The sequence below is a fragment of the Dicentrarchus labrax genome, unplaced genomic scaffold, assembly GCF_905237075.1.
Source record: "Dicentrarchus labrax unplaced genomic scaffold, dlabrax2021, whole genome shotgun sequence".
Lineage (NCBI taxonomy): Eukaryota > Metazoa > Chordata > Actinopteri > Moronidae > Dicentrarchus > Dicentrarchus labrax.
The window spans coordinates 22,369,047-22,396,072 of record NW_026136720.1 but is presented as its reverse complement, the minus strand read 5'-3'; the positions used below and the strand labels follow the sequence as shown (position 1 = coordinate 22,396,072).

General features: G+C 38.6%; 2 protein-coding genes across 2 annotated transcripts in view; both read right to left on the bottom strand.

Annotated features, from left to right (window-relative positions):
- Positions 1-13,305: 13,305 nt before the first annotated feature.
- alx1 (ALX homeobox 1) lies at positions 13,306-18,810 on the bottom strand. Its single transcript, XM_051382324.1, has 4 exons — positions 18,442-18,810; positions 17,731-18,035; positions 17,164-17,292; positions 13,306-14,760 (listed from the first exon to the last, which is right to left on the bottom strand). Exons 1-4 carry the CDS (start codon positions 18,629-18,631, stop codon positions 14,419-14,421), a joined length of 966 nt encoding a protein of 321 aa, XP_051238284.1. The 5' UTR covers positions 18,632-18,810; the 3' UTR covers positions 13,306-14,418.
- Positions 18,811-22,042: 3,232 nt separating this feature from the next.
- lrriq1 (leucine-rich repeats and IQ motif containing 1) overlaps positions 22,043-27,026 on the bottom strand; it is a 37,113-nt gene continuing 32,129 nt past the window's right edge. The window contains exon 26 of the mRNA XM_051382321.1: positions 22,043-25,436. Within this exon, the coding sequence (XP_051238281.1) occupies positions 25,303-25,436 (134 nt within the window). The 3' untranslated portion in view covers positions 22,043-25,302. The remainder of the gene's footprint in view (positions 25,437-27,026) is intronic.

The window sequence follows — 27,026 nt, the reverse complement described above, 5'->3', positions numbered from 1 at the left end:
ATTTATATGGCAAATAATGTGAACATGACAAAGGGGTCGTATGTTTCGAGGTTTAGGGTTAGGGGATTTGGGACCGTTGGAACATAGATAGACTACGTGTTATCATGCCACAACATGCAGTCATTGATGATTAGCCTGGTGCAGATTGCTTGCTGAAGAAATAGTTAAACATGCAGGCTGCTGCCACTAACCTAAAGACCTGTACAGCCTGTTATTAATAATGTGTTTGTCCCTGGAGGCTCTAACATTACATAATTTATGTATTTGTTTACAGGAGTAGGCTAGATGCTAATGCTAGCAACCCCCCAACAATAACATAATCATGTACATTTGTTGGAATAATGTTTGCCACAAGAAGAAAACTTAAAGCACCTGCAAGGAACTTTAATTTTGTGCTGATTCTAGCAGCTCCTGTAGACAATCCGGCCAAATCCGACCCGGTAGCAGTCATTTAGAATCACTACCTATCTCATATAGGGGCATCAGTTTTAAATTTAGAACATTACATTCACAACCGGTCAAGAATCAGTGTTTACCTTACCTTACCGAAACACTGCTTTCTCAGGTTGATCTGTTAGCAATGTTAATGAGCTACCAGTCACCCATTAGAGTCTTGTTTCTGCTTGTTTGTTGAGCAGTTAGGAACAGTAGAGTGACATTACAAACCAGGCCTGCCAACTTTTGATCTCAGCTTGGAGTGAGATTTGTTCCTGTGTTCAAACAGATGATGATCGGTGTGTTCAAGACCAATCTGTGAAAAGTGGTGCCTGACCTTGTAAACATACTGTGCTTCAGCCTGCCACCCCTTGGAAAAAATACATCAGCAGAAGACAAAAGTTCTTATTGTTCTATTTATTTCTTAAGTTCTCTAACTTGTTCTCTATTTAACTAGCCAGAATTTCTCCTCTGGGGGATCAATAAAGGATTTTCTCATTTTATCTTATCTTAGATTTATGCCCATGGTTTTTAAATGAGATGTGTAATGACATATGTCCACATACTTTTGGCCAAGTAATGTGTGACCTCAGCTGGTTTCTCTTTAAATACTTACAGCAACTAAACCTGTGGTTTTAATAATGGGGTTAAATGTTAATTATCACCTTTGTTATGTAGGTGTCTCACACAGCGCATGTCAGTTAAGATCCATATGTGCAGGCTTAGGGTTTTTTGCAAGTATTTAACTTTGTGAATGTGTGAGAAACTGTGAATGGAAAAAAAAAACACTGAGTTGATTGATCCAAGTCTGACAGAAAAGGGACTTTTCCTCAAAACTGTGTTGCACTTCAACCAGCAGATGGCGTTGAAAGTTCCAAGTGTTAGGCACTATTCCATTTGTCATTTCCATTCCTTTGTAATAAGTCCTCATGTACATTATATATATATATATATAAAATATAACACCCATATGTGATTTATGAACATTTAATTTCTAAATTATTAATATGACAATTAATATCATAATATTAATATAACAACCTCAATTCTCCACTGGCTGCAGGGATTTGCTCCCATTCAGACACAAGAGCATTAGTGAGGTTGGCCACTGATGTTCCAGTTCATCCCAAAGGTGATGGATGAAGGTTGAGAAAACCCTCTCTGGTTTGAAGCACATTATTGACCAAAATATCATTTTGTGCTGTGGCATTAAGAGTTCCCTCAACATAGACATAGGCCAGATATTGTAAATCATAAAAGCTGTATATTTATCACTGAAGCGAATGGTCCTGTGCTGCCATCCAGTGGACTCATGCAAAATTCCCTATCTTTAAAAAACATGTTTTATAATTTTACCAGATTACACTGAATTCAACTACATATTCATATTTAATTTTATGTAACGTGATGTGCACATGTTAACAATATCCCTATTATCTTATCTTAAAGTGAGCATATTCATGATTTATGCAAACCTTTTTCTTTACGAGTCAGAGATTACAGATTACACTTACTCCATACTCCACCCCTCCCACGGCCTATGTGCGTGTGCTCCCATGTATATTTATGGCATATATGAACTACCTGGAGGTGTAAACCAAACACAGTCATGTCAGATATATGGGCCACTGCAGGGCTGCCGGGAAGCAGAGCTGCTGTTTGGTTTGGCCACCACACAGCAGGAGCCATCTCCCTCCCTGTCAGCTTTCATGTGGAGAAGACATTCATCTGTGTGGAGGCAACAGGATTACAGCATGATGGATACTATCTCTCTGTGGTCCGATTTCTGCTGCTGAAAAATGTAGCTTTTCATATGCCAGGCTACTTTTATGGAATTGTTCTGTTATGTTGTTTTTTGGAGTGGATCTATCACCTATGGAGGCAGAAAACACATTTAAATGTAAACTAATGTGCTTTTGTCCTTATTTTCATTATATTTTGTTTTTATAAAAATATAAAAAAAAAAACATAATAGGAACGGATACAAACTTAACTTTTGATTATTTTAGCCAAGCTAGATTAAATCCAGTTCAACCACTGATTTTGAAACTGTATCGTACCTTTGGTTTTCATTTACTTAGAAATGAGAAAATTCAAAGGAAATTCTTTTTACTCATTTTACTACTACTAAAAAAAATTTAGACATACTAGTAGTGAACTGTTACATATCTTCCACTTATTAACATTTTAAAACATAACAGCATCAAAATTGTTATTAAAGGTGATCATTCCTGGTCATTACCATGCTACACTAGTGCAAAGTTAGCATGTATTTTTTACATGATTCTTCACAAGGTAATTCCAGTTAAATTATTTAGGTATATAATCCATTTTTATTAACTTATTTATAACAATATTCAGACTTAGATATCAGCGAGTATATCTAGATGAACTGTCCCAACACCAGCAGTAATGCCCCTGTTCCCAGGCTGGCTCATTAAATTACTGGATCAGAGAGATGCCACACTCCTAATCTTCTCCCCTGCACAGCTCCTGCCTGCTGGGACTCTTGAGCCTGCCTGCAGGCTGAGGACACCAGGCCCATCCACACTGGGTCCTTTATCACCTCTGAACAGCGTGAGTCCTTTAAACCTTTAAATACTGTCAAAGAAGAAGAGGAACATGAGCTCCTGGGTGGCAGTTTAGTACCCTTCTCCTGAAAAAGTGAGCCAGACTCAAATATCCCAACAATCCTCTCACAGCTTTGCTTCATTTATCCAAAAGAAATCCTGACACAACAGAACAGAGGAAATAATGAATCAAAACTCAAAACACAAAACCTCCTCCGACGCAGTATTAAGTTATCCAGTAAAAGTTCTGCTTATTAAAGATGGCTGATGCTAGAACCAGTACTACTTTTGCTTTATGTCCATTTCCAGGAGGGTTTTGTTTGACATATTCCGTTATGTTACATTGGCAAATAAACAGGAAATCAAGTTTTCTTTTTAACAATAATTTCATGGTCTAAAAATGTACTTTACGTACTGTAGTCTGTAAAATTGCAATGGTGCAATAGTGTTTTGGGAGAGGGTGTCATGTCATCCTGTAATTATGGATTTGACAAATGACAAATACAGATACACCCTCTAAATCTGGTTGTTGTGGAGTTGAAGACCTTTCATTTGTCACCAAAGAATAAAATGCTAAATCTTAAGACCGTTAATGGACTAGCCTGGAAATGACTGAATGAATGTTCAAATTCAAATCATAAACTAAAAGTCTTTGTACCTGGTGAGGTTATTGTGAAATCACTGATGTTAAACAGTGAGTCTATCAAGCCATGAAGATATAATAGGATAAGTTGTACTTTGAGAGAAAAATTACATTAATGTTACACCTTTAATTCAGGATAGATAACCAATCGTGAGGAACAATAATAACTGCATGCCTCTTTATGCCACAGATCCAGTTATAAGTCTTGTACAGTAGATTTTGTTGGTTCAAATCAATTTATTGAGGCTTATTTTTCTATTTCTGATATGACTTCAACCATCAAAACCTTAAAGGATGAGTGTGTAGGATTTAGTGGTGAAGTTGCAGATTGCAACCATTTGAATACAGTTTCCAAGCTTGTAGGAGAAACAGTGGCGACAAAACTAGAAAAAAATCTAGAACCTGTGTTTGGAAGAGGACAAGCTCCTTCTGTAGATGATAATGGCTCATTCTAATGTAATGAAAACACGATTCTTATTTTCAGGTGATTATACACGAATGAAAACATACCTATGAATATGATATTCCATTTGTGCCAGTAGATCCTCTTAAATCTTACACAGTGGACTTTAAGTCAGAAACCAGATGGCTTTTTTAATACAAAGGCTATTTGGCTCAAATCAAGGTCTCATTCTATATTGACAGCACTTCTGGGCGTCTATTGTCAACCTAACCACTCATCCACAGTGATTTATACTTTTCCCCTGAACTTCGGGGCAGAACTGCATTAAAAACAGGATCTATGTGGAAGTAATAAGTTGAGTACTGGACTTAAGGGAACAAGAACACATTTTCACACGATGAAACATGAAATCATTTTTTCTTTACTTCTGTCTTTGTTGGAGTTTCCACAGATACTTTAACCATAAAATCCTTTGCTGCAGAGATCAACAGAGATCGGAAATCTTACTGAAAATGAAGCCTGTTTGCTATATTTCAAGGCCAGTGCATGGGTAAGGTCAAACTAACCATCACATCAGTCACGTCAGTGTTGACTGATGACTGTTTGTTTGTTGCTCATTGTTGGCTGATACTGCCTCATCTGACTATTTATTAGTGAAGCATCTGTCAGAGCCAACATTATGCTTTTCTACGGACTGATGACAATGTGGGAGTGTGAGTGTGTGCATCCCTGTTTGTGTGCTTGTGTTTTCATTTTAAATACTACTGCATACATTTCTCTTTTGGTAAACACTTTTTCTGTTGCTATCCACACAACAAAAACAGGCTAAAATGTTAGAGCAATAATAATGATACAGCCAATCCTTTTAATCAATATTAGCATAAAGAAAATACATCACCATTCTATAATAGGCAGACATTACACTGACTAACAACCAGACAGCAACTTTCTACAGACCACAAGAACCAAACGCTGAACAAAACTAGATTACACTTCCTTCATATCTAACTTACAAACAATACACATCTTGTCCTGCACCTTAGCTTGTTGAAGGACCAAACAAACATTCACAGAGGAAAAGAGCACAGCAAAAGTCAGTTAATGGGCTCGTTAGCTAATTATCAGGCCAGCTGCCGCAGATGAATGTAATCTTGCCTGAAAATGTAACTTCAGTCCATTTAGATGCTGGTGTGGTCCTTACTCTTCAATACCACTACTAACAGCCTGCCAGCAGCTGTCAATAAAAAAACAGACTCTGACCAGTGCTAGTTACTCAAAAACATTAATTTATTATTCATTATTCTGTTCAAAAGTAATATTATTACTTTACTTATTACTCCCTGCCAACAGTAATTAGTTACACTGCTAGCTATATTACTTTTCTACTACCGCCCACAAAATTGGTAATCGTGCCCCTCCTTCCCCAAAATTCAGACTTTTAACAATTAAAATCTAGTTTTGTTTGTTAAAATCAAAGTAATAGAAATATTTCCAGCCACTGAATATAATAGTTTCAGACTTCCATGGTAATTTCCTCCACGATTACCAAAATGAATCCAAGGATGTGATTGGATTGTTGGATTTCAAATTATAGGGGAGTGACTACAAAAATAATGTTGTAATTAATTATTTTTTTGTTTCGGGGGGGTAACCGTAATATTATTACTGAAAGGTATTAGTAATTAGTTACACTACTAGTTACTGGGGAAAGTAATATTTTTACTTGTAATGTCTGAAATTTGGGGAAAAAAACAATTCATTGATTTCTAATGCCACCTTTATATATTTCTATTCAGTGCTTTACTGATATTCCACCATTAAGTTTTTGAGTTCAAATATCTTCATTTGATGGCTTTTCCAAGCAAATAATGATATATGGGATAGTTTGTGATTAAAGCGGCATACATTAAAGTCTTAAAATAGTCTTGTACCACCCCACAAATATTTCTCTAGTTCCAACCCAGATGGTAGTTAATGATAGTTATTGCTGTTGACCCCAAACAACACATCTGGTATGTAATTTCATTGAACTAGTTCTAGTTAGCAACTGAATTTACAGAGTTGGCTCTATATTTGACATACTTTCTGGATGTTAAAACCTTCTCTGGGGCAGTTATATGGGGCCTCTGGTCACGTACTGACCAACCTGTGTAGCTTCTCTAAATAACCAGAACTGTCTTTAGCACACAGGGAGTAAGTGGGAGATGAGGACAGAGAATTACAAAGACAGAGAGAGAGGCTATTTGACTCAGATAAATTGATCCATCAAAGAGGACTGACAATGAAATCCCATTTCAAGGATCCAGACTGAGTTCTTTGACATCCGCAGGAGCCGTGTTTCCATCAGTACAGCTTGATTACGAATCCACTTCAACTGCAATGGGAAAAACAGACAAATGAAAATAGCAACAGACCTATACCTCAAAGTAACATCACCAGAGTGTTCATGAATTATGATTTGATGAGAATGTCTTTTTGATGTCTTATGGGAGGAGAGAAGCAGTAGGGAATGTGTTATTGAAAATCCAGCACACATAACAATCAGTGCTTTGCGCCATCAGTCTTCAGCCTGCTTATACCAGGCCGACAGAGCACTTTTAACTGGTCGAGGCACACCCACACAGATTACAGATAAAAACTGGAAAAATGTTTGAATAACTCCTCAAAGAAAACATGACCTCCAGCGTTTTAAAAGATGTGACTTAAAAACAGCAACCATCTGCCCTTGGGAGCATATTTGGGTTCTAACTCTACACATGCCAGTTGAGTTTCCTTTGGGGAAAAGCTCCTATACATACATTTAAAGGAACTGATAGAAGCTAGACTGGCCACGTTTGCTACCACTCTCTACCATACCCATTACTATGTGTGAGAATAGATTTTTACACATTCATGTTTCCAAGTTCAACTACAAACAAATGAAATACAAGTTCCATGTATACTCCCATATCAAACTGAGCATGGCATGGCACACACGCTTTTCACCCAGTGATTGGTTCAAGAAATGTTCACCCATTGTGTCTATTAGATCTTTCATGAAAAACAAAGTGTATCGTGTGTTCCGCCACCAGAGCGCCACCCAGCCAAAGTCAAACACTGAAAATAAGAGAAGGAAGACAACCCTAAAGGAACAACCACACTGTTTGAGTGGTATGTAGAAAGTACTCCTGTTAGCACTTAGCAACAACATTTGTGTAAAAATATCACATAGTTAACAGTTTAATGATAATACAACAGCAGTTTGTCTTTGACTTCATGACACTACTCAAGAGTGGCAGCCCCCAAGTGATTTCAGTCAAACCTCACATACAGCAGGGAGATGACATCAGTGATTAGGTAATAGTCATTTAGATTCTCCATTGGTTATGGTGGATTGGACTACATATACCAAGGGACCTGGTCTGCAGCTTTCCCACAATAACACTGCTAGCACATGTCCTGTATGTGTTTGTGTATACACACATGCACCAGTAACAACAATGAGCATACACACAAACACATGATGCGCATTAATAAAGTCCAGACAGAAGATCGACACTAACCCAGCTCCATCACCCTGAGACACACACACACACACACACACACACACACACACACACACACACACACACTTATGTTCAACTCTGACATGTCTAGTAACTGGACACCTGCTCTCTCTTGCTCTGACTGACAGGCAGCAGCAGAGAGTCCAGATCCAGTCCCAGCTCTTCCTAATTGGATTTGTGAGGCATCCTGCCGCAGGCCTCTAATAGCCTCTTGTAAGCCACCTCGGGCCTGTTGTGGACCACTTCCTCCCCGCGCTGAGAATAAGGGACCTCCTGAAAGGCATTTTTGGCTGCACACCCTGATTCCTCAGAGATATTAGGCACTTGTAGATTTTGAGGGACTCTGACAACGATGTTAGAACAATAAGGCATGTTAGGAAAAAAAGGAAAAGGAAACAAAAAGAGGTACAAGGTTGTAGCATTAGGAAGGCACTGCCAGCTGATTCAATTCCGATATGTATGGGATTTTTATGTGTGTGGAAGGGTGTATGTGAAAAATTTTAACCTCAGGTGAAAAGGCATCACTGCTGTGGCTGTATTACATCAACATTACTGTCATTAAGAACAAAATAAACATATTTCTATATTTTCTGAGGCCTGTGGACAACATTTAAATGACCTTTGCTCTTTGACTGATTTAATTTTAAGCATGCATTAAGTCTTATCCTGTACCTACACCATGGTGAACCACTAGAGGGCTGTAAAGGGCAAACTATGTAGATCTTTGGAGTTTAAATTTGGATTAGCAAACAAGAAGAGCTGGTCCCTTCTCCTGCTCTTTCATATAAATTTAATGTGTTTTACAATGAGTGCAGTGAGGCATGTCTCAATGTTCTCCAAAACATGGCGACCATGCAGACGTTCTTTATTTAATTACCTTCATTGATTCATTAATTCAGCCAATCTGTGGGTCATATATCTAATAACTTTACACAGTGTCTGCCTGCTGCTGACCTCTTAGTATTTTATTGTTGCAGGATTTCAGCCAGTCTAAACTGATCACGTCTGCTTGTAACATTTAGGAATGGAATGGAAAATAATTTTCAGAGGTATGTTTTCATTAGTGTATAATCACCTGAATATAGGAATTGTTGTTTTTTCGCTATCTTAGTTTTTGTCCATAGACGTAGCGGGATGCCTGCCCTGGACTATGCCATGTTGAACCACCATACAGTAGCCCAAGATTGGACAAACCAGACACTGGCTGTTGATAGGGCCCTTCTCCCATACACTTCACAGCCTTTTCTCATTCCTGGGTCATCAAATACCCGACCGGGAATGAGAATGATGAAAACCCATCATTCCCCAGTTACAATTGCCACAGTCTGACAACAAAAGTTCTTACATTAAATGAACATAATATTACACTGAGCCAGGGAGAGAGAGGGCTTATGAGAAATAACTGTCCTTACAGAAAAAAGAAGATGGACCAATGGTAAGCCGGTCTATCCATTCCAGAAGAGAAGAAGAAGTAGAACATCAGTGTTGAGTGATTAGAATAACAACAGTGGGAAGACAGCAAGTGTAGATCTCTGCTGTGGAACATATGTGACCGCCGGCTCCATTTTTCAGCCGCCTACCGCTAGAACGTTTGATCTTACTCTATTTCTTCATATCAACAATCCTGTGTGTGTGTGTGTGTGTGTGTGTGTGTGTGTGTGTAGACCTGTCCTCCCCATGTGAGGTAGTGCGGGAAGTAGGGAGGCAGGGGAGGGAAGCTCTCATATTAATGGCTGCGGTTAACCTGAGAGGGTCAAACCCATTGGAGCTGCTGATGGATCTGGTCTGCAGGAGCTTTCTTGCTCCTAAACTCTCTCTCTCTCTCTCTCTCTCTCTCTCTCTCTCTCTCTCTCTCTCTCTCTCTCTCTCTCTCTCGTATCATATGCACAAACACACACACTTGTACATGTGTGTGCGGATGCATGACAATCAGTCACGGGTCCGAGTCACAACGTGACGGGGAGAGTAGGGCAGAGGTGACGCAGAGCTGGTGGAAAAAGGATGACGATATTAAAGAGCATTTTGGAGTTTTAGGTATAGGCATGTTTATCAGAGGCAGAGGAGGAAAAAATCCTGTTACTGGATGAGATGGAGCCACAAAACGTTTCAAGTTGGGTGAACTGGCCAAAAACTTAAATCTGGCCAAAATAGAAACAAAAATGCTGCTTTTTTCCTTTTTAATGACTCAATGACCGTGCTATTTGGGGTGACCTACAGTATACATCTGACTACAACTGGTCGACAAGTATAATACCATTAAAAATACTTTATATGGCTTGACTTCTCATTTACAAAATCTCTGGGCTTTCATCTAATTCAGTGTTTGTAAGGTCTTCCAACTGGCCCATCACAAACATGTCCTCATGCCTAAAAGACAAAAAAGGTTTATTTATCGTTTATCAATGCCTTCCAAAATGACCCCCTAGTGTACAGTTAAGATGCAGTTATGAGCCGATCCAACAAAAACTGGTTAAGGTTAGGGAAAGATCATGGTCGTAGCAGAAGGAAACAAATGTTAACTGTTGGTAGACATCATCCAAACCAGGGTCAAAGTTTCCTCAGAAACATCAGCAAAATTCACGAATGACATGACATGCAGTATATTAAAAGAAAAAACTTAATAAATGAGTGGAAATACATAACAAATGCAGATGCTTTCATACAGGACATGAGAGGTCTTTGAATGGTTTGATGAGAATGAAAATAATGTGAATCAAAACCTGGGAGAATGGAGAGAGTTCCTGTGACTACTGCAGGAGATTTGTGTTGGTTTTGCCTTTTAATTGTCACCCATTACTGACCTAGTTTTAGTTGTTGGTTATAAGATTTATTGGAAATATGCAAGAAAATTCCCTCCATTACAAATGTTTTCTGATGTCCAGCCTGTGAAGCCCACACAAAATGCTTGCAAATGGGTTATGGTCAGAGCTTGCCTATAAACACAAGATACTGTATGATTACAGGGTACAACAAACCAAGGGCAGTTTGTCACATATTGTAAGTGACAATGTATGGCAGTGAAAGCACAATAGTTTTGCTGTATTGCATTTGCAAGATCATCCAGCAGCTGACTACAAACAAATTGGTGCTTACATGTACACAGTTTAAGCATCAAGAGAAAGTATGAGCATCAAGTTGAACATCATGCAACAGGATTCAGCAACAGACAACAGAATAGGTCTGTATGTTATTTTACTGGGTAATCTCAGGCTGAAGTCCGCTTTGGTTGTTTGAATTGTTGGTTATAACATTTGAGAAATAAAGATGCAAGGACAAATCCAGCAACAGCAGAAACTTTCTAATGACACAAAATACACAGCTGCCCAAGGGGAAGCATTATGGATTTTTCTAACATGCCAATTCAATTTTCATCCGCAATAAGCGAACGGAAATGTGCAAAATATTCTATGTTTAATAGAAGATGTGTTAAGAGCCGAGTGAGAATTGCTGACAAGGGATGAAGAGACTGCTGCATGGATCGATAGGGGCCTACTGAAATTTAACAGAGAATTTCACATCATAATGTAATGAAATTGCAGCGAATACAACAAATGTCTGTGCTAAATAAGAGCAAGGAACACCTCACTGCAACATCAGGGAACACATCCAACACTGTTTCCATGGACACTTCAGGATCAAAGCCTCTATGTTATGATGCATGCAGATAACATACTTGAATGGCAGTAACCAGGAAGTACCCCAAGGAAACAAACTTGTTTCCAAACCGAAGCATCTGACACAAGTTACAGTCCTAATTGAATCAAGCCTACCGTTCCTATAGACAGGGTTTCCCTGAGATTCTATCCACCGCTGACTGTGATCTCAGAGCAAAACAAAGGGATGATGTCAGTAAGGAAACAGAGGAGAAAGAAGAAGACATGCTCCCAATTACATGACAGTATGATAGATTAAAGAACAAGTACTGCAAGTTTCAGGAGAAACATGTAGTGCTGGGCTCTCATGGAAATGGCTATTATTGATGAATGAAGAGATTAACTGTGTTTAATGAACTGACATGACTGTTTCCAGACTACAAAGGTGAAGCCTAATTTTGAATGGAGTTTAAAGGATAAGGTTGGTTATTCTGTCTATTTTTCTTGTTGTCAACTAAACCGATGTAAAGACCGAGTCGAACAAGGAATAATCCTTCTTACAAGTATAGCATGCCTCCATCCAAAGCCTGATATATCTTATTCCTCTGTGTCATAGAGCTCTATTGTTGTCCAAAAACTATTAAAAACACATCAGTGAGCCACACTGTTGTACTGGCTGACATGTTCCTTCATTACCTTTAACATGGGGACTGCAGTTTATTTTGAACTGATCCCACATAAACCACCTTGCCGTAAATTCTCACTAGAGCACCAAGTGTGTATTAATCCACGTCTGAATATAGTCCCCAACAGTCAGTTTGAGAATTGTTTGCTGAAAATGATGGGGGCCAGCCGTTTTAGGAAGTTACTGAACCAATTTTTAAATAAAATGAAATATCTGTGACCCAAGTTTTACATCCTCAGTAGGAACCAATGGGCTTGAGGCCGAGCACCAGATAGGGTAGGGAGGTCGGAAAGGAATAAGAGACGGGTCAACGTTGTTTTTTTGGACTTTTCATGGGTTTGTTGTAAGAAAATGCTAGAAAAACATTTTTCGGCAGTATAGTGCCAAAATAATTATTTAATTAATCAGTCATCGACAGAAGATAAGTGAACAGCTGTTAGAACTGATTGTGTATGTCATTTATCCAGCTTAAATGCTGCTTTTAGCTCCTTAAACCTAAGAATTTGTTGTTTTTCTGTATATTGAAAGTTTGGGGATTCTGGACTGTAGGTTTTGCACAAAACTAGCTTTCTAAAGACTTCACTTTGAAAGCCAGGAAGTTGTGGTGGATATTGTTAAGTATTTTTGACATTTTATAGACTGAACAATAATTATCCATTCAACTAACAATTTACTGTTCAATAAATAATGAAAAGGCTGTCAGTTGCAGGGTTGTAGTTATGTGCCATTGCTTGTAATGAAACAGTTTTACAAATGAAGACACTTACATTAGACAACAAAATATCTGCTGAATGTACGTGATTTTCTTGGAATAAATGTTTTTGGTAAATATATAATTTTTCATAAACGCATAACTACAATAAACTTTTAAAAGTGTATGATTTGAATAGTATTGAATAGGGTATTGCTGGTGTTATTCTACACTTTTCTTACTGTCAACTAATTCCACTAAAAGACTAAAAACCAACGCAGCATTATTCCACTTCTAACTAATTTTCCAAGTGAGTGTGGCACACAAGACCAATCCTCTTGGTTACTTGAATATGTTCATCTTTAAAAACAGGTCGCAAATTGAAACGTACAGTATTTTCCTTAAACAGGGATTTAGCAAATGTTTCTCACAGTAAATAGTGTTTTCGTTGGGGACTTTATTCAGCTGCAGATTAATACACACTTGGTGCACTAGTGAGTATTCACTTCAGAGTGGTGTACGTAGGATTCAGAATAAACTACAGCATGTGTTGCTGCGCGACAATGGAGCTCTATGACACAGAGGAATAAAACACATCAAGCTTTATCTGACAGACTAGACTTGGTTGTGGGGACAATTCATGGTGGTTTTGGTCTGTTCTGTTTGCTGACAATAAGAAAACAATAGAATTTTAACATTTACACCTGAAACACTGAAAAAGAAAAAAAGTACACTCGTGCTTGAATCAAGTGACATTCATTTATTATGCTTCCACCAGATAAATTTACAACACAAAACATTTTAAAATCTGCCTGCGTCGTGTACCTGTGATACAGAACAGAGGCAGACGACAGAGATTATAGAGCTTTGCTGCAAAGCACACAGACACATCAGTACGTCAAGTCAGTTTGTCTCCGCTGCTCATCTTCAGTCCTGAGCTGGAACGAGGGAGGAAGACGAAAGGGCGTAAGTAAAGAAAGCTTATTCACAGTGCTTAGAAATGCTGTAGTGGTTTGTGACCCCTCCCTCTGGATCCACAAGTACCCACACTGGGATCGAATCCCACTGGAGCCTGGAGTTTTTCTTGCTTCACCTCAGTAAACACAGAGGAATTCCTGACACCCATTAAAAAACAACAACAAAGAAAGCTTATTCACATCACAGCTCTCACCTCCAAAGATCATGAGGGTTCATCAACCATCTGGTCTGACCAGAGAGGACAACAGTTTCTGGACAGTAAAACAATGCACTGCACGTTACCCTGAAAGTCTGAATGATATGAATTTATTGCTTTTGTTAAGCTCCACGAAGGTCTAGACCATCTCCACCTTTCAGAAAAGTGTCTTTGACCACTTCTCTAGGTATTTTAATGATAGTGCCTCCTGTAGATCCGCCTCAGATCAGACACACAGCTGACTGTCTGTCACACAACACTATGGCTTTTAAATTTTGTTTCAGCTTATTGACTTTTTAGAATATGGAGAGAAAATCCTGACACATTTTACATACTTTATTCGACCCTATTTTCTTGCCTCATATATACATATAAAGCTTTTATATTTATATATATATAGTTACATATTATGCAGATCTAAAAGAAAGAGCAGTATGATTGTGAAATTGGCCCTATCACTGCAGAGCTGATTTTCATTCACAACAACAAATAAGTGACACCTAGGTTGCAGATGACAGAAAATGTTGTTGGATCTGTAATGTGAGTGACAAACAGCTTGTTTTGAATATGATTTCAGACTCTTTGGGCAATTCCCACTCTTTGTAAAAACTGGAAATTCTAAAAAAAAAAATTTCCATACATTATCCAGATTTTCCAGACATGCACATAGATGATCTGATCACATGGCCCACGAGATGTTGGCTGTGTGCTCCTTGGCCTTCATGCGCAGCACGGCGATGCTGGACGAGCGCCTCTCGAACTCCGGCTTGGTCTCAAAGGCATGGTGACCATTGGTGGCCGGCGTGAGGAGGGAGTCTGCACTGAAGAAGTTGTTGAGGGAGACATGGCCAAACTGGTTCTGCTGATTGGGGAAGCCAACGTAGCCGTGGTCGGTGGCACCGGCCGCCGAACGAGGGGAGTGCGAGTAGGAAGTGACGCAGGGAGGGGAGCCTCGGGGCAGCATGCAGGAGGAGACCATAGAGCCACCGGGAGACGGGCTAGGCCACAGGTTGTTGGGAATCTGTTGGGTAAAAGAAGCTTTTAGATACTGGGGCAAATTAATTTAATTTCACAAGGGTCTACTGGAGCGCATACTACAATTAAAATTACTTTTAATTGGATAATTTAGCAAATACAAAGATTTCAACTACATAGAAGTACTATGTATGACTCATACATTTTCAAACTTTACACATATATGTACATAATAACACTGGAAACACTTCATGCTAAGACACCTGAACCACTCACTTATGAAGACAACGAAATGTAGTTTAAACCTCAGAAAAAGTTGAGAGTATTTTGTCACACAGTACAGATCTACTTTATAGGAATGTTTAGGTCCTGCTGCATCAAAATAAATCTCTACAGAAATACCACTGTAGCTACAGAGCTATAAAATAATGCTCAGGTGAAGGGGGAGTTTGGTCAATGATAAGATAAGATAATGATGAGTTGTACATGCAATGCAGTTGTTTAAGTAATATTATGGTCAGTGTTTAAATAAGTGGGCAAAAATGCAAATTTCTTACATATGCAGGGAAAACTATAAAGCGCTCTTTCACCTATATTACCAAAAAACAAAAAAAACATATTATTTGTGCAGGTTTTGAGTTATCTGTCTGTCCATTAAAAAATGCATTCACCTTTAATTGCATTAGGGTGAAGGCAGAAATTTCAGAGACAGAAAAAATCTAAACCTGGACAAGTAAACCAAAACTTTCAGCACGGCTAGATAACAATAGAAGTAAGTGAGAAGACATATTTTTGAGGTGGAGTGACTGTTTAAGGGTCCAAACAATTCTAAAGACACTGGGTGTTTTGTGTTTTTGAGAGAGTTTTCATCATGAAAACGTCATGTAGCCTCCGGTGGCTTTTGATTGTTATTAATATTAAATGACAACAGGCAGGACAGAGAGAACAAAAAGGACATAAAGGAGACGTAATCCCATCATGGTCAGGATACACGCTCCAGTCCACAGAGCTGCATGTCAGTCTTTAACGTAAAATGCAGACTGAGCTGACAGTTCGATCACATTACGTCACCGATCTGGACTTCATCTACTCTGAGGCTTTTCATTTGGTCTTATTTTCCAAGATTTCAATCAAACTTAGAAGACAAGCCAGCGTAAGTAAGTAGCATGTAACAGCATGCAAATTCATTTAATCCTATTTGGTAAAAATAAATAAAAAAATGTGCCACTGTAGCTTTCTTCCCCTCAACATAAATTCCAACTGATATTTCTATAAAAATAAAAACTAATAAATACACAAAAATAGTTATATTAGATATTTGACATCAATAAACAAATATATCTGCAGCAACTGTAAAAAGTGCATACGCTGAAGCAACTGTCCAACACCTTTTGACAAGGAGAAATTCAGAACAAATACTACAAACAAAAAGGGGTTTGCTAAAGAATAACACTTTGACAGTTAGATAAACTTATTTTGTGGCACAAGAAAATGGTCATAGCCTGAGAATCAGCTTGGCCAACATGTTCCTGTCAACAAGTCAACAAGTCCCTGCCCAAAAAGCAAGCGTATTCACCCAAACCTCATAGCTAATAAAACAAAACCAACTGTTAAAAACCCACAAGAATGCAAACCTTGTCCACTGTGTTTAGAGAGACACAACCACACCTACTGCCAGCATAGTAACATGTAGGACAGTCCATTTAATGTCAGTAATCTGCAATAGCTGCAAGAGAGGGTATGGCTGGTATCCAGGGGTATCTATCAGAGACATGTGTGAGGAAAATATGAGACAGTCCAATGGATTTCTGACCTGGTCTTTGGCCAGGGCATAGCAAAGCTGTGACTCTGGCTTTTTTCTGCTTGTTTTTAAAAATTCTGCCTCTTTGAATTCAACACATATGCTGCTTTCTGTGACCCTAAAATGTCAACACACACTGCTCTGAGGAGCTGCTGCCTGCATATTTCCATCCCCAAAAAAATCTCTACAACAGCTCTACAACACTTGGAGGCCTAATCTCAGTTTCTTCTAGAGAATCCACAGGACTAACTGACATTATGCTTCTCCTCTCACCTCATCTTGTACCTGACCTCTGTCCGAACAGCAAGATGAATGCTCAGCTAACATGAAATCTGATATAAGGCCATCAATTCCGCCCTGACACCTCACAGAGGCTCTAATCAGTGTTCGGCCTGTTATCTAAAGATGGGTTTCATAATAAGTGATTAATAGAGCAGCAATGACACGCACTGATTTATGCAGATAAAACATGAACTCGTTGTGATGGAATATTGTAGAACTTAGATAAAAGAAAAAGGAAGACCACAGGCCGCTGGGAGAATTACGCACCACCGGCGTCCTATACAGCCTACACGCAGTATGCTTTTGACAAACAGATTCAAATTCGCATCAGAGGGTTAATAAAAACGTTGGAAAAACACAACTTGCCTGTGTGTAGCTGTCGGTCCTCGGTAACACTGATAAATCGTAGGTCGCCGCAAAGTGAGTTTTGGCTTGTTGGATCTGCCCGTAGCGCTCTCTTTTCCTCCACTTTGCTCTTCTGTTCTGAAACCACACCTGATTGATAAAAATTTTAAAAAGAGAGAGAGAGAGAGAAATTCAAATAAAATGAAACAAAAGAAAATCAATTAAAATAATGTGACTTTGCCACAAATTATCCCATGACGTTGGCGTACAAAGGACGTCGAACCAAAACAATCTGTATAAAAAATAAAAAATAAAGAGCTCCACTCGTTTTAAATAGAAATAAATTCTCCAGCACTAGTTTGGTAAAAAAAAAAAAAAAAAAATACAATCAACCTTACTTTTAATTACTACACGTATTTTATGGTTTGTTATATGAGCTACATTAATGGATTTAGAGTGTGCGCATAGCTTCGTACATTGCTCCACATTTAAGCTGTTTTATCGGCTTAAAGTCTTTCTTTCTTTATTTTATGGTTTCTTCTCCACAAGTGAAAGTTAACAAAATAAGAGTCTGGTGATAAACTGTACCTGCACTCTGGCCTCTGTTAATTCTGTCCTCATGGCCAGCTGTTCCCTCACATAAACATCTGGATAGTGAGTTTTCTGAAAGACTTTCTCCAGCTCCTCCAGCTGCGCGCTGGTGAAGGTCGTCCGGTGTCTCCTCTTCTTGCTGCTGGACACGTTGCTGTCGCACTTGTCTCCCATGTCGTCCAAATCCGTTTTCTCCTGTCCGGTTGTCACCGGAGACGCCCGCAGAGTGCAACAATTGTCCATCGACCTCCCGAGGTCCGAGTGCAAAGTATCTTCGTCTGTTTTTGGCACACCGTAATTGCCTAAAAATGAAGAAGTGATAAATTATTAATAATTTAATATATTTTTAATGCCATTACATTGTAACTGCAACTTAAGGCATTACAAATAAATCTGGATGATACGCATTCTTACCCCGTTAATAAGAAATATCCAAATTAAAGGTCAACTTTGATCCTTTATGCGTTTCATACTAAAACTTTCTACGTCGATTTAAGCACGGATTTTCTTTTTTATGGCGAAAACATCGTCAAAATAACTAAACGCCATGAATGAAACATCAGAAAAGTTTTAGACAAAAGAAAAAAAGAAACGATTGGATCTTAATTTCCTTCAGCTTTCTCTCCGTAAAGCCGCGCACAGACTCAGACCGACTCCAAAACTGCAGCCTTGACGCACAAAAAGTTACAAAAACAAGCTTTTACGCACCGTTTTGGTCTCCGCAGGGCGAGGAGCGATGTTCGCCGCTCTGAAGCCCGAAGGCCTGCACACATTTCGGGGAAGACTTGGTGAAGTACTGCGCGCTGTCCAGGCTCTCCATGACTTGGTCCATGTAGTAATCGCTGGCCTTCATCGCTTGGCTTTTCAACGCAAACTTATCCTCCATATACTCCATCATCTCAACCAAAAAACCCGCTCACTTTAATCAAATGTCACCATAAAAAAAAAAAAAAAAGAAGCTAATGGCACGTCGCGCACCGATGAGCGGAGCAATGCCTTGTAATGCAATAATTCGCCAATGGAGTTAATTTGCTGTGTCTTGAAGGCACAACGTCTTTATAGCCCCAAAGAGAATGAAATCCTTAAAGAGCCCCCCTCCTCTCTGAATATGAAACAGCACCCAACTCCTCCCACGACCCGAATCCAAACCAAACAGCAGTTTAAAGTGATTCTAGACCCACAACGACACTGAGAGGAAACAATCAAAAGTGACTTTAATTTACAACATGTTTAGACATCCAGAATGAGGCAATAATTTATCTGCAGTGACAAGTTGTGACTGCAAATGGGATTTAATCTGAGTCTTTGGATACTCAAGGTCGCTCTGCTGCTCATTCATTTCGTCTTTGGGGCAGTTTAACCTGTATGGTACCGGGGGAAAGTGAACAGCAAATTAAATAAATTCACTTTAAAGATCTATGGGAAATAAACATCTATTTATTTTATTTTATTGTAATTATTATTCTGTGAACATTTTGTTGGACAAACTGGTTGGTGATCATGTTGCCTGTTTTTTTTAATAATCAGGCCCTGCCAAATGTGTCTATGAAGGCGTTGTGTCATTAATTTAACATTTATAAATCTGTATAGGAAAGCGAATATATTCTTTTTTTAATGTTTAAATAATAAAACGTAGGACGAGAAATATTTTTGTTAGTTCAATAAAAGTTGATTCTACCGAAAATATGTGCTTAGCGCTTTTTATAAAAAATAATGCTCCAAATTAGTTTTTATTTTTATTATTTTCTTTTTTTCATTTTTAAGAAATGGCAGTCCTAAATTACACAGTACAGTCGGTATTATACGCAGGCTTCAGACTTCAGACGTAGAGCAGAAAGATTTTAATTAAGGTATTTTAATGAAGTCCTGACATTTTAATAATCAGTAGGCCTACAGTAAAGTGCACAGTACTTCCACACAATACTAATATTCATAAGTTCAGAGGTTTCAAACTGAAATCTAATTTTCGTTAACGTTCAATACGACCTAAAAATGAATTTCATTGCGACTTCCGAAGAAGAACTTGATGAAAATATTTAGTTCTTTATTCTGACATCTTTTCTTTACTGTGAATCTACTAACGACGTTCGATAGTTTGGCGCATATTTATCCACGAACTGCAGTTCATATTCTCTATTAAATTCACGCTTTGGGTCAGATGTTTGCAAAATGAATAATACAATTTTGCTATGAGAAGTTGAGTAATTATTCAAAAGAAAGAAAAAAAAAGCGACAAAAGCAGTTCAACTGAACAAGACCACAACTGCTCACTGAACAACCGCATATTCCTCTGAACTTTAAAAAATATCGCCTAATATCAATAACATCACATTAGGATTCATATTTGACATTCAAAAGTCCTGTAAATGAATTATTGGCCCCTTTCTTGTCTGAATTAAAGACCAAACATCCTCCTTATGCAGGAAAGTTGGGTTTCATTGAACCCAGCAGCCCTCAGGAGCAGGCGCAGGGCTCAACAGGGGAGGTTTGAAGAAAAAAAGGACAGGAAGAGCGGGTCTTCTATTTCTTCTTATTGGAGGAATTATGTTACCGCTAACCAAAGCCTATCTCCCAGCTCCACATCTCCACCCAGAGCCACACCACCTGCAAGGCACACCATGCCTGTAGCTTTGGTTCACTCCAGGGTCAGTGGCAGTTACCTGGAGCTTCAAGGTGCCACAGGAGAAAAAATAAAAATAAACAGAGGTGCTCTTAAGTAGCAGGGGGGTGTCTTATTGGGCTTCTAAGATGACCTTGCACACCTGCTCATGCTGAGGAGAAAATGTGAAAAGTTCACTGTGGTTTGGTGGGCCTTTCGGATTTAGAAATCCCTGCCACGATAGATGCTGCTCGGGGTTTGTGAAGTTGGAGGGCTTGGTCCCCTTTAGGCCGATCAGTCAGACTAATTCTTTAAGTGCTGCAGCCAATATGTCATGTGAGCCACCTGGAAAGACCTACACCTTCACTTTTAATAAAAACATGTACTGCCAGTTTGTTATAACACTATGTAGCACTCATCGTGGTCAAAATATGATTGGACTGAACTAATTATCATTCATTTCAGTCTTATGGTGACTGATCGCAGTCCAATACAACCAGTGAGAGGCCAAAATGTGCCACTTCAGAAGGCAGGAACATGACATCATGATGCCTAAAGCCACCCTAGGGTCTAATTCAATCTATTGAAATGTCTTCAAACTTTGGCTAGCCACGAAACACAAAAACGGCCAGAGTTTATTTTCCCCAAAAGCACAAATTTTGTGGGGCTTATAAATGTCATTTGAGCCTGCAGAGCGTTTGGCTCGTGAAGCCGAATATCAAAAAGTGAAAGCAGCTCATTCGTGCTTTAAAAGTTTGTTTTCATTTTGTTTGTTTGTCTTTGTTTTTTCCAGGAGTCAGGCATTCCTGAGCACTGACAAACTTTAGCTCTCAGTCACATGACTAAGTCATCTGGGTTCAAGTCAACATGTTATACAAGTCAGCTATGACTGAAACCAGAACTAACCCACCAGCAAGGTTGGTCAGACCAAGTCCAGATGCTGCGATACAAGGCGAAATTTTTATAACAATGCAATCATAAGAGGATTTTTCTCATATAACCAATTTAACCCAACTTTACAGAATGAATAATAACAGATAGTGTTCAACACACAACAATCAAGGAAGACAAGGTGAGCCAACACATGATTTGAAATAACCACTAAATTGTTTTCTTAATGTCTTGCATTTTAAAATAAACAACAGATTTAGTTCTTAACCAAAAAAAAAAAAACAGCTAGGAGCCTCTATGACTGGCTGGTTTTAGCGTTGACATTTTTCATTTTAATATTCATTTCATTTGAAAGCTCAAATTAGTCTAAATAACATTCATCAAGAGATGCACAAACACATAAAGTACCAACAGCTACAATGTCATACACAGAAATATAAACAATTTATTTTATGATAACTATTGAGTCAAGTAGCAAAAAGAAATGTTGTTTATCACTCAGAAACCAACTACACAAACCTGGAGGTTGTTTCTCCAGATACAACAGACTAAAATAAATTATGCTACTGATCAATTCTTTTCTCGCAGCTCTCATTGCAATACAAAAATATGATACAATATCAAATGATCAGACTTTATTATAAACACACAGTATGGATTGTCATAAAAAGATTTGAGTGTGTGCATATAAACATGCACTTCATGATCCATTTCATAATGTAAATTCAAATTCTTCTTGTTTCATGTATAAATTATATGTGTCTAGAACAGTAGTTTTCACCAAAGACTTGTGTTCATATCAGTGCAAAACAGCCTCACTCAGCATCACATTTTTTTTATTTACAAATACCAAAATTCAATTTTACAAACAACCATACCAAAATAATTGAAGAATTCGTCCGAAACTTTGTAAAATTGCATCGAAGCAGCAACAAACCCATTTAAACTAAACTAAAAATTAGATAATGGAACTATAAAGTCCATACAAAGTACTGACAGTGAATAATAAAACATTCAGAACCTTTTGTTTAATTGTACATCATAACAATAACGTATGTTTGTCCCACACCAGCGTGACTCAGCACACCGTTTGGGAAGGACTGGTCTAGAAGCACATAGACACATGATGCATGGACATGTACATATGAATGCAATTACTTAAATGTCCTGTCTTTGTCAGAATTACCAGAGACAAACTCTGTAACATCTGACAAATGTATGTGAGTCTGTTCTACCTTAAGCTCAGTTTACAAATGTTTTAATAATCATTACATTTCTCTAAACCTGAAGGAGTGATTTTTTTTTCAAGGCTCGCTACCCGTGACATCAGTCCTGCCCTCGGCTGTGTGAAAAGAGTGACTCTGACCTATTTTCATCTAAGCGATGTTATAAGCCAGCAGTTGTCATTCAGGGAATAAATTAGCTTTGACTTTTACCAGCAGAATACTTTCTGCTTGTGTGAGTTTATTCCCAATTTCTTTATAAGCTGGGTTCACATTTCCAGGAGAGCTTGCGCATTCCTCAGAGTTTATACCCATTTCCCATTTCTTTACTTTGGCGAAAGGAGCTGGCTAATTGTGTCATGAGACAGAAATAAATAAGAAAAGAACCTCTCTAATGTAATTTTTCTGTACTGGTAAGTGTTTGTGGGATTTGAAGTTAATGTTATTTTACATTCTGAAATATTTCCAGAGACTCAGTAAAGCCATATATCTCTTACTATTTACTGAAATAATAAATATAACAGCACATTGTTAGAACTTTCAATCAGCTTTACTCCTTCTACAGTACAACATTTCAGTTATCGTGTCATGCTGCTTTGCACACACGCTGCAGAGTGTGTATTGTATGTCCTGACTGTCGTCGTCACAACATGCCTCAGAATTGTGCCATCAGTATTTTCTTTTGCTTTTTTATACTTCCCATCACGACTAATCATTTTGCAAGCCACATTGTTTTTTTTAGAAATGATATTATACAACAACTAGCTTCCATTAATTTACAAATGATACTGAATTAAAATCAATTAGCCTGTGTGAATCTTTGTCAAAGTTAAAACCTTTCTGCATTCAATAAAGTGCATTATCATGCAATAATAATATAACAGTAACAAAAAATGTATGCTCTCTGATTAACTCAAGCTACTTTCATACTTTGGATTAATGGAAACCAATGGCTGCCTGGAATTGTTTATAAAAATGCCCCAAAAAAATCTGAAAATGTGCTGCATGCATTCAAAAAAGGTCAGCAAAGATGTACAATATATATAATAATGTGTAGCTAAAACTTGCAAGCACACTGTTCAAAGTCCTTCAACACATTCTAAGAAAAAGGCACTTTGGAGGGATTCAGATACAAAACTTCTCTCTGCCAGACTCCATCTGACAACATTTGCTGACTTGAGGTCAGGCTGGCAGGGCCCTCTGGACTGAGAGGGACATTCTTCATCTTATCTAAATGTGTGGTGAAGCACTCATTTCACCAGGCAATGGATTTTGGATGTCTTAGGTTACATATAATTTACCCATAACCCAAACGTAAACAGATGTAATGAAGGCTGGTGGACGATGGCTTAACAATATCATTTCAGAAACAGTATTTGAAGGGAAGAATTCTGAAAACCTGGATAAATCTGAACTTGTGTCAAACAACACTTGTGACTTTATGCATATACAATACTGTCACCTGTCTGTTCATATTGTATGTGCAATATAAATTCTCCCTGGTATCACAGCTGTGTAGTGACAGTTCGATGACAGAGAAACAACCCCCTGGTGTCCCCAGAGAGCCTGAAGAATCGGTCTCCCCCTTAAGGAGGACCCTGCACTTGAGTTTCATAACAACCCCCAAGTGGGCAGGACCACCACATCTCTGGCATACGCCACTCTCCAAGACCAAAATCCCCATCAGCTCATGTACAGTCAAAACACGCCCTCCAGAAATGCGTTAAGTGAAAGATAGACGGAAAATAAATAGACAGACATGCATTTCCTGCCAGGGAGCCACTCTGCAGCTCTGACTATTTGTTTTGACATTCATTAAGTTATCATTTCCAGGCGGCGGACCAGCGAGGAACCTCCAAGCACACAAGAGGTTCACCGCCTCCGGTAGGGCAGTGTTTGCGGACAGACGCCTTAGCTCTCCAAATTCAAATACACAGACAAGACCATTATAATCCACGACTGAAAATAAAGAAAACATCGTTCTAATTCTAACACCAATGTTTGTGCTCAGTTCATACAAGCAGTAATTTCAAGCCCACTGTTGGCAAGCAGGAGCTAAATATAGCCACAGAATGGGGAAATTGCACTTAAATCTCTGGGCTTTATTAAAGTTTACTCTTAAGAGGGCACAGCAGAAGTGGAAAAAGAAAGTCTCTTCCCATGGCTACAAACTATAATTACTATATTTTCTGTCAAGAGAGTAAATCAGCTCAGAAACAAGAGTTTAGTATCTTAAGAAAGATGAATCCACAGGTATTAAAAGGTCCTGGTTCTTATTTCCTGCCTTCATTTGCATATGAAGCGTGTAATTTGCTGAAGGTTTGTGATTTTGTTCCATGTGTTTTGGTGCTGGTTGGCTGCGATCACGTTCAGGCAGTGACACTTGAGCAGAATCAACATAATAGAAATGCCTGAAGATATTTGGGCTGGTCCAGGTCCTATTGGTCTTAATTAATTTTCAGGAGAGGGAGCTCGAGTTTTCGGCTCAGTTTAAAAAGAACAGCTGCAGGAGGATTCGGTGCAGGCGATGGAATAGAATCATAAATAAAAGCAAAGGAAGTCTTCTGCATGGAAATAAAAAAAATAGTCTTGTGAAACTGAAATTTATTGTATTGTTTAAATCTTGGGGAAAATATGTCAAGACCGCAACCCACAATTATCAGCAGGATGATGATGCATCCAAAGGAAGCATAGTATTTGCAGTCTTGAACAAGATGCACACATAATTTGAAAATGCTGCATTCTTTGTAAGGTATCAAAAGAGGGACACATACAAAAAGTATGTGCCTTTAAGTTGCTCTGGGTGTTGGCTAAGGACAGCAACAGAGGTGATGTCGTGGCTCAAAAGTTTGTATTTTACTTATACACTCTGTCCCTCTTCTTGCCCCCTCCCCAGCCGCCGCTCAACTGGACAGGGTTGTCTCGGTATGAGATGCGCTCCTTTTTTGACGGAGCAGACGTGACTCGCTTGGGAGAAGGAATCTCTGCTCCTGGAGACATAGAAGGAAAATGCATCAAAATCTCATACGTAAATCGAGCAGTGTGAAATCAATCCATCATAGACATCAAATGGTAATTCATATAATTTGTGCAATTTAAATAACGTATTTGATGCCAAGCACTCTTTCCCGGAAGGACTACCCATGTATTCCAAAACAAACTGTTGTTGCAGCTGAATGGGATCAATTCTTTTGCACCTGTCGTGGAATTTATGAAAATTTCAACTTTCTACCACAAACATGGAGTACAGGACGTAATCCGTACCATGTAAGTTTGATTTTGTGAAATATAAACAATCCACCAGAGCACCTTTGTGGTAAATGAAACATATAAATAGGAAATTGTCTCCTGTAGTTGCTCTCATTATTTGCTAACCAGCCAAAAAATAAATAATATAAATATTCCCATTTATCAAAGCATTAGTTGGAGAACATTATTTCATGTTGGTAACTAAATAGAAGCTTTTCTACTTATTTCAAGGAAACAGAGATTGCTGCCTAACAACCTAACAACAAGGAAATAAAAAAGTAACATTAGGAAATATAAAAGCTGTCATGAATGACATAAAGGTTGACTTTTATTTTTTTGTATTAAGTGATAACAAGTAGGCTTTTATACTGAAACTTTACCATAAAACACAATTATAACTCTAGGTTGATAACACCATAATAAATCTCAGTGTGAAGACTTCAATCTGAGCAGGTAAGTGTGGTGTTTGTGTGCTCTGTCTCCCAGGAGCACTGTGAGCTGTATCAGAGGCCCTTCCATTTCATCTGGGGATCAGTACAAAGCTTTTCAAACACACAGAACAAAGGCAGCGCTTCTACCGGGCATGATGCATTCCACGTGTAGAGCCAGGCCCGCGGTCTCCACGGCCACCCCACACAGGGAGCCAAACAGCGGGGGAGGGCTCTGGAGGAGGTGGGGGGCCTGGGACGCATTGCAGGTACTGACCCTAGCTCCAAATGTCTGCACAGCTAGCACACTGTATAGAATATCCATCCACTCACAAGTCATACCTAATCCTAGTTTTTGTTTTAAATCATGTCCACAATGTAACGCTGTGATTTTCCTCTCCTCAAGGTGTGTGTAATGTAGTTTAAAGATAACCCACCACAGTCTCTTGTGTTTATTTTCAAAAATTTTAGGCCAGATTTGGTGGCTGTATTTAGTTTATTAAAGACTTTAGACCCATTATCTGTTCTAAATCGAAAACAGAAAGCAAAACATGACGCACATGTTGCTAATCCCAACGCAAGTTGTGCAGTCATGCTATTAAATGTAAAGAGATAAACAAATGGCCACACATTTGACCCAACCGCTGTGACCAAACTAATTGTTTTCGATCATTTAACTCCTATTAGGGTTGCCCAACGGACAAAATTGAAGGAGCAGATATGCAACTTAAGTGGTTTCCTCTGCACACGTAATGAAAATATTTTGCGAGCCTGGAAACGCATTTTATGGCACCGTCCCAGCAAGTGGTAAGTATCACATTGCAATAGGTTATAGAGTAGGTTATAGAGTATTTATGTAGTCTTTACTGCTATGGCAAACTAAGTGAACCCTCCCACTTTAAA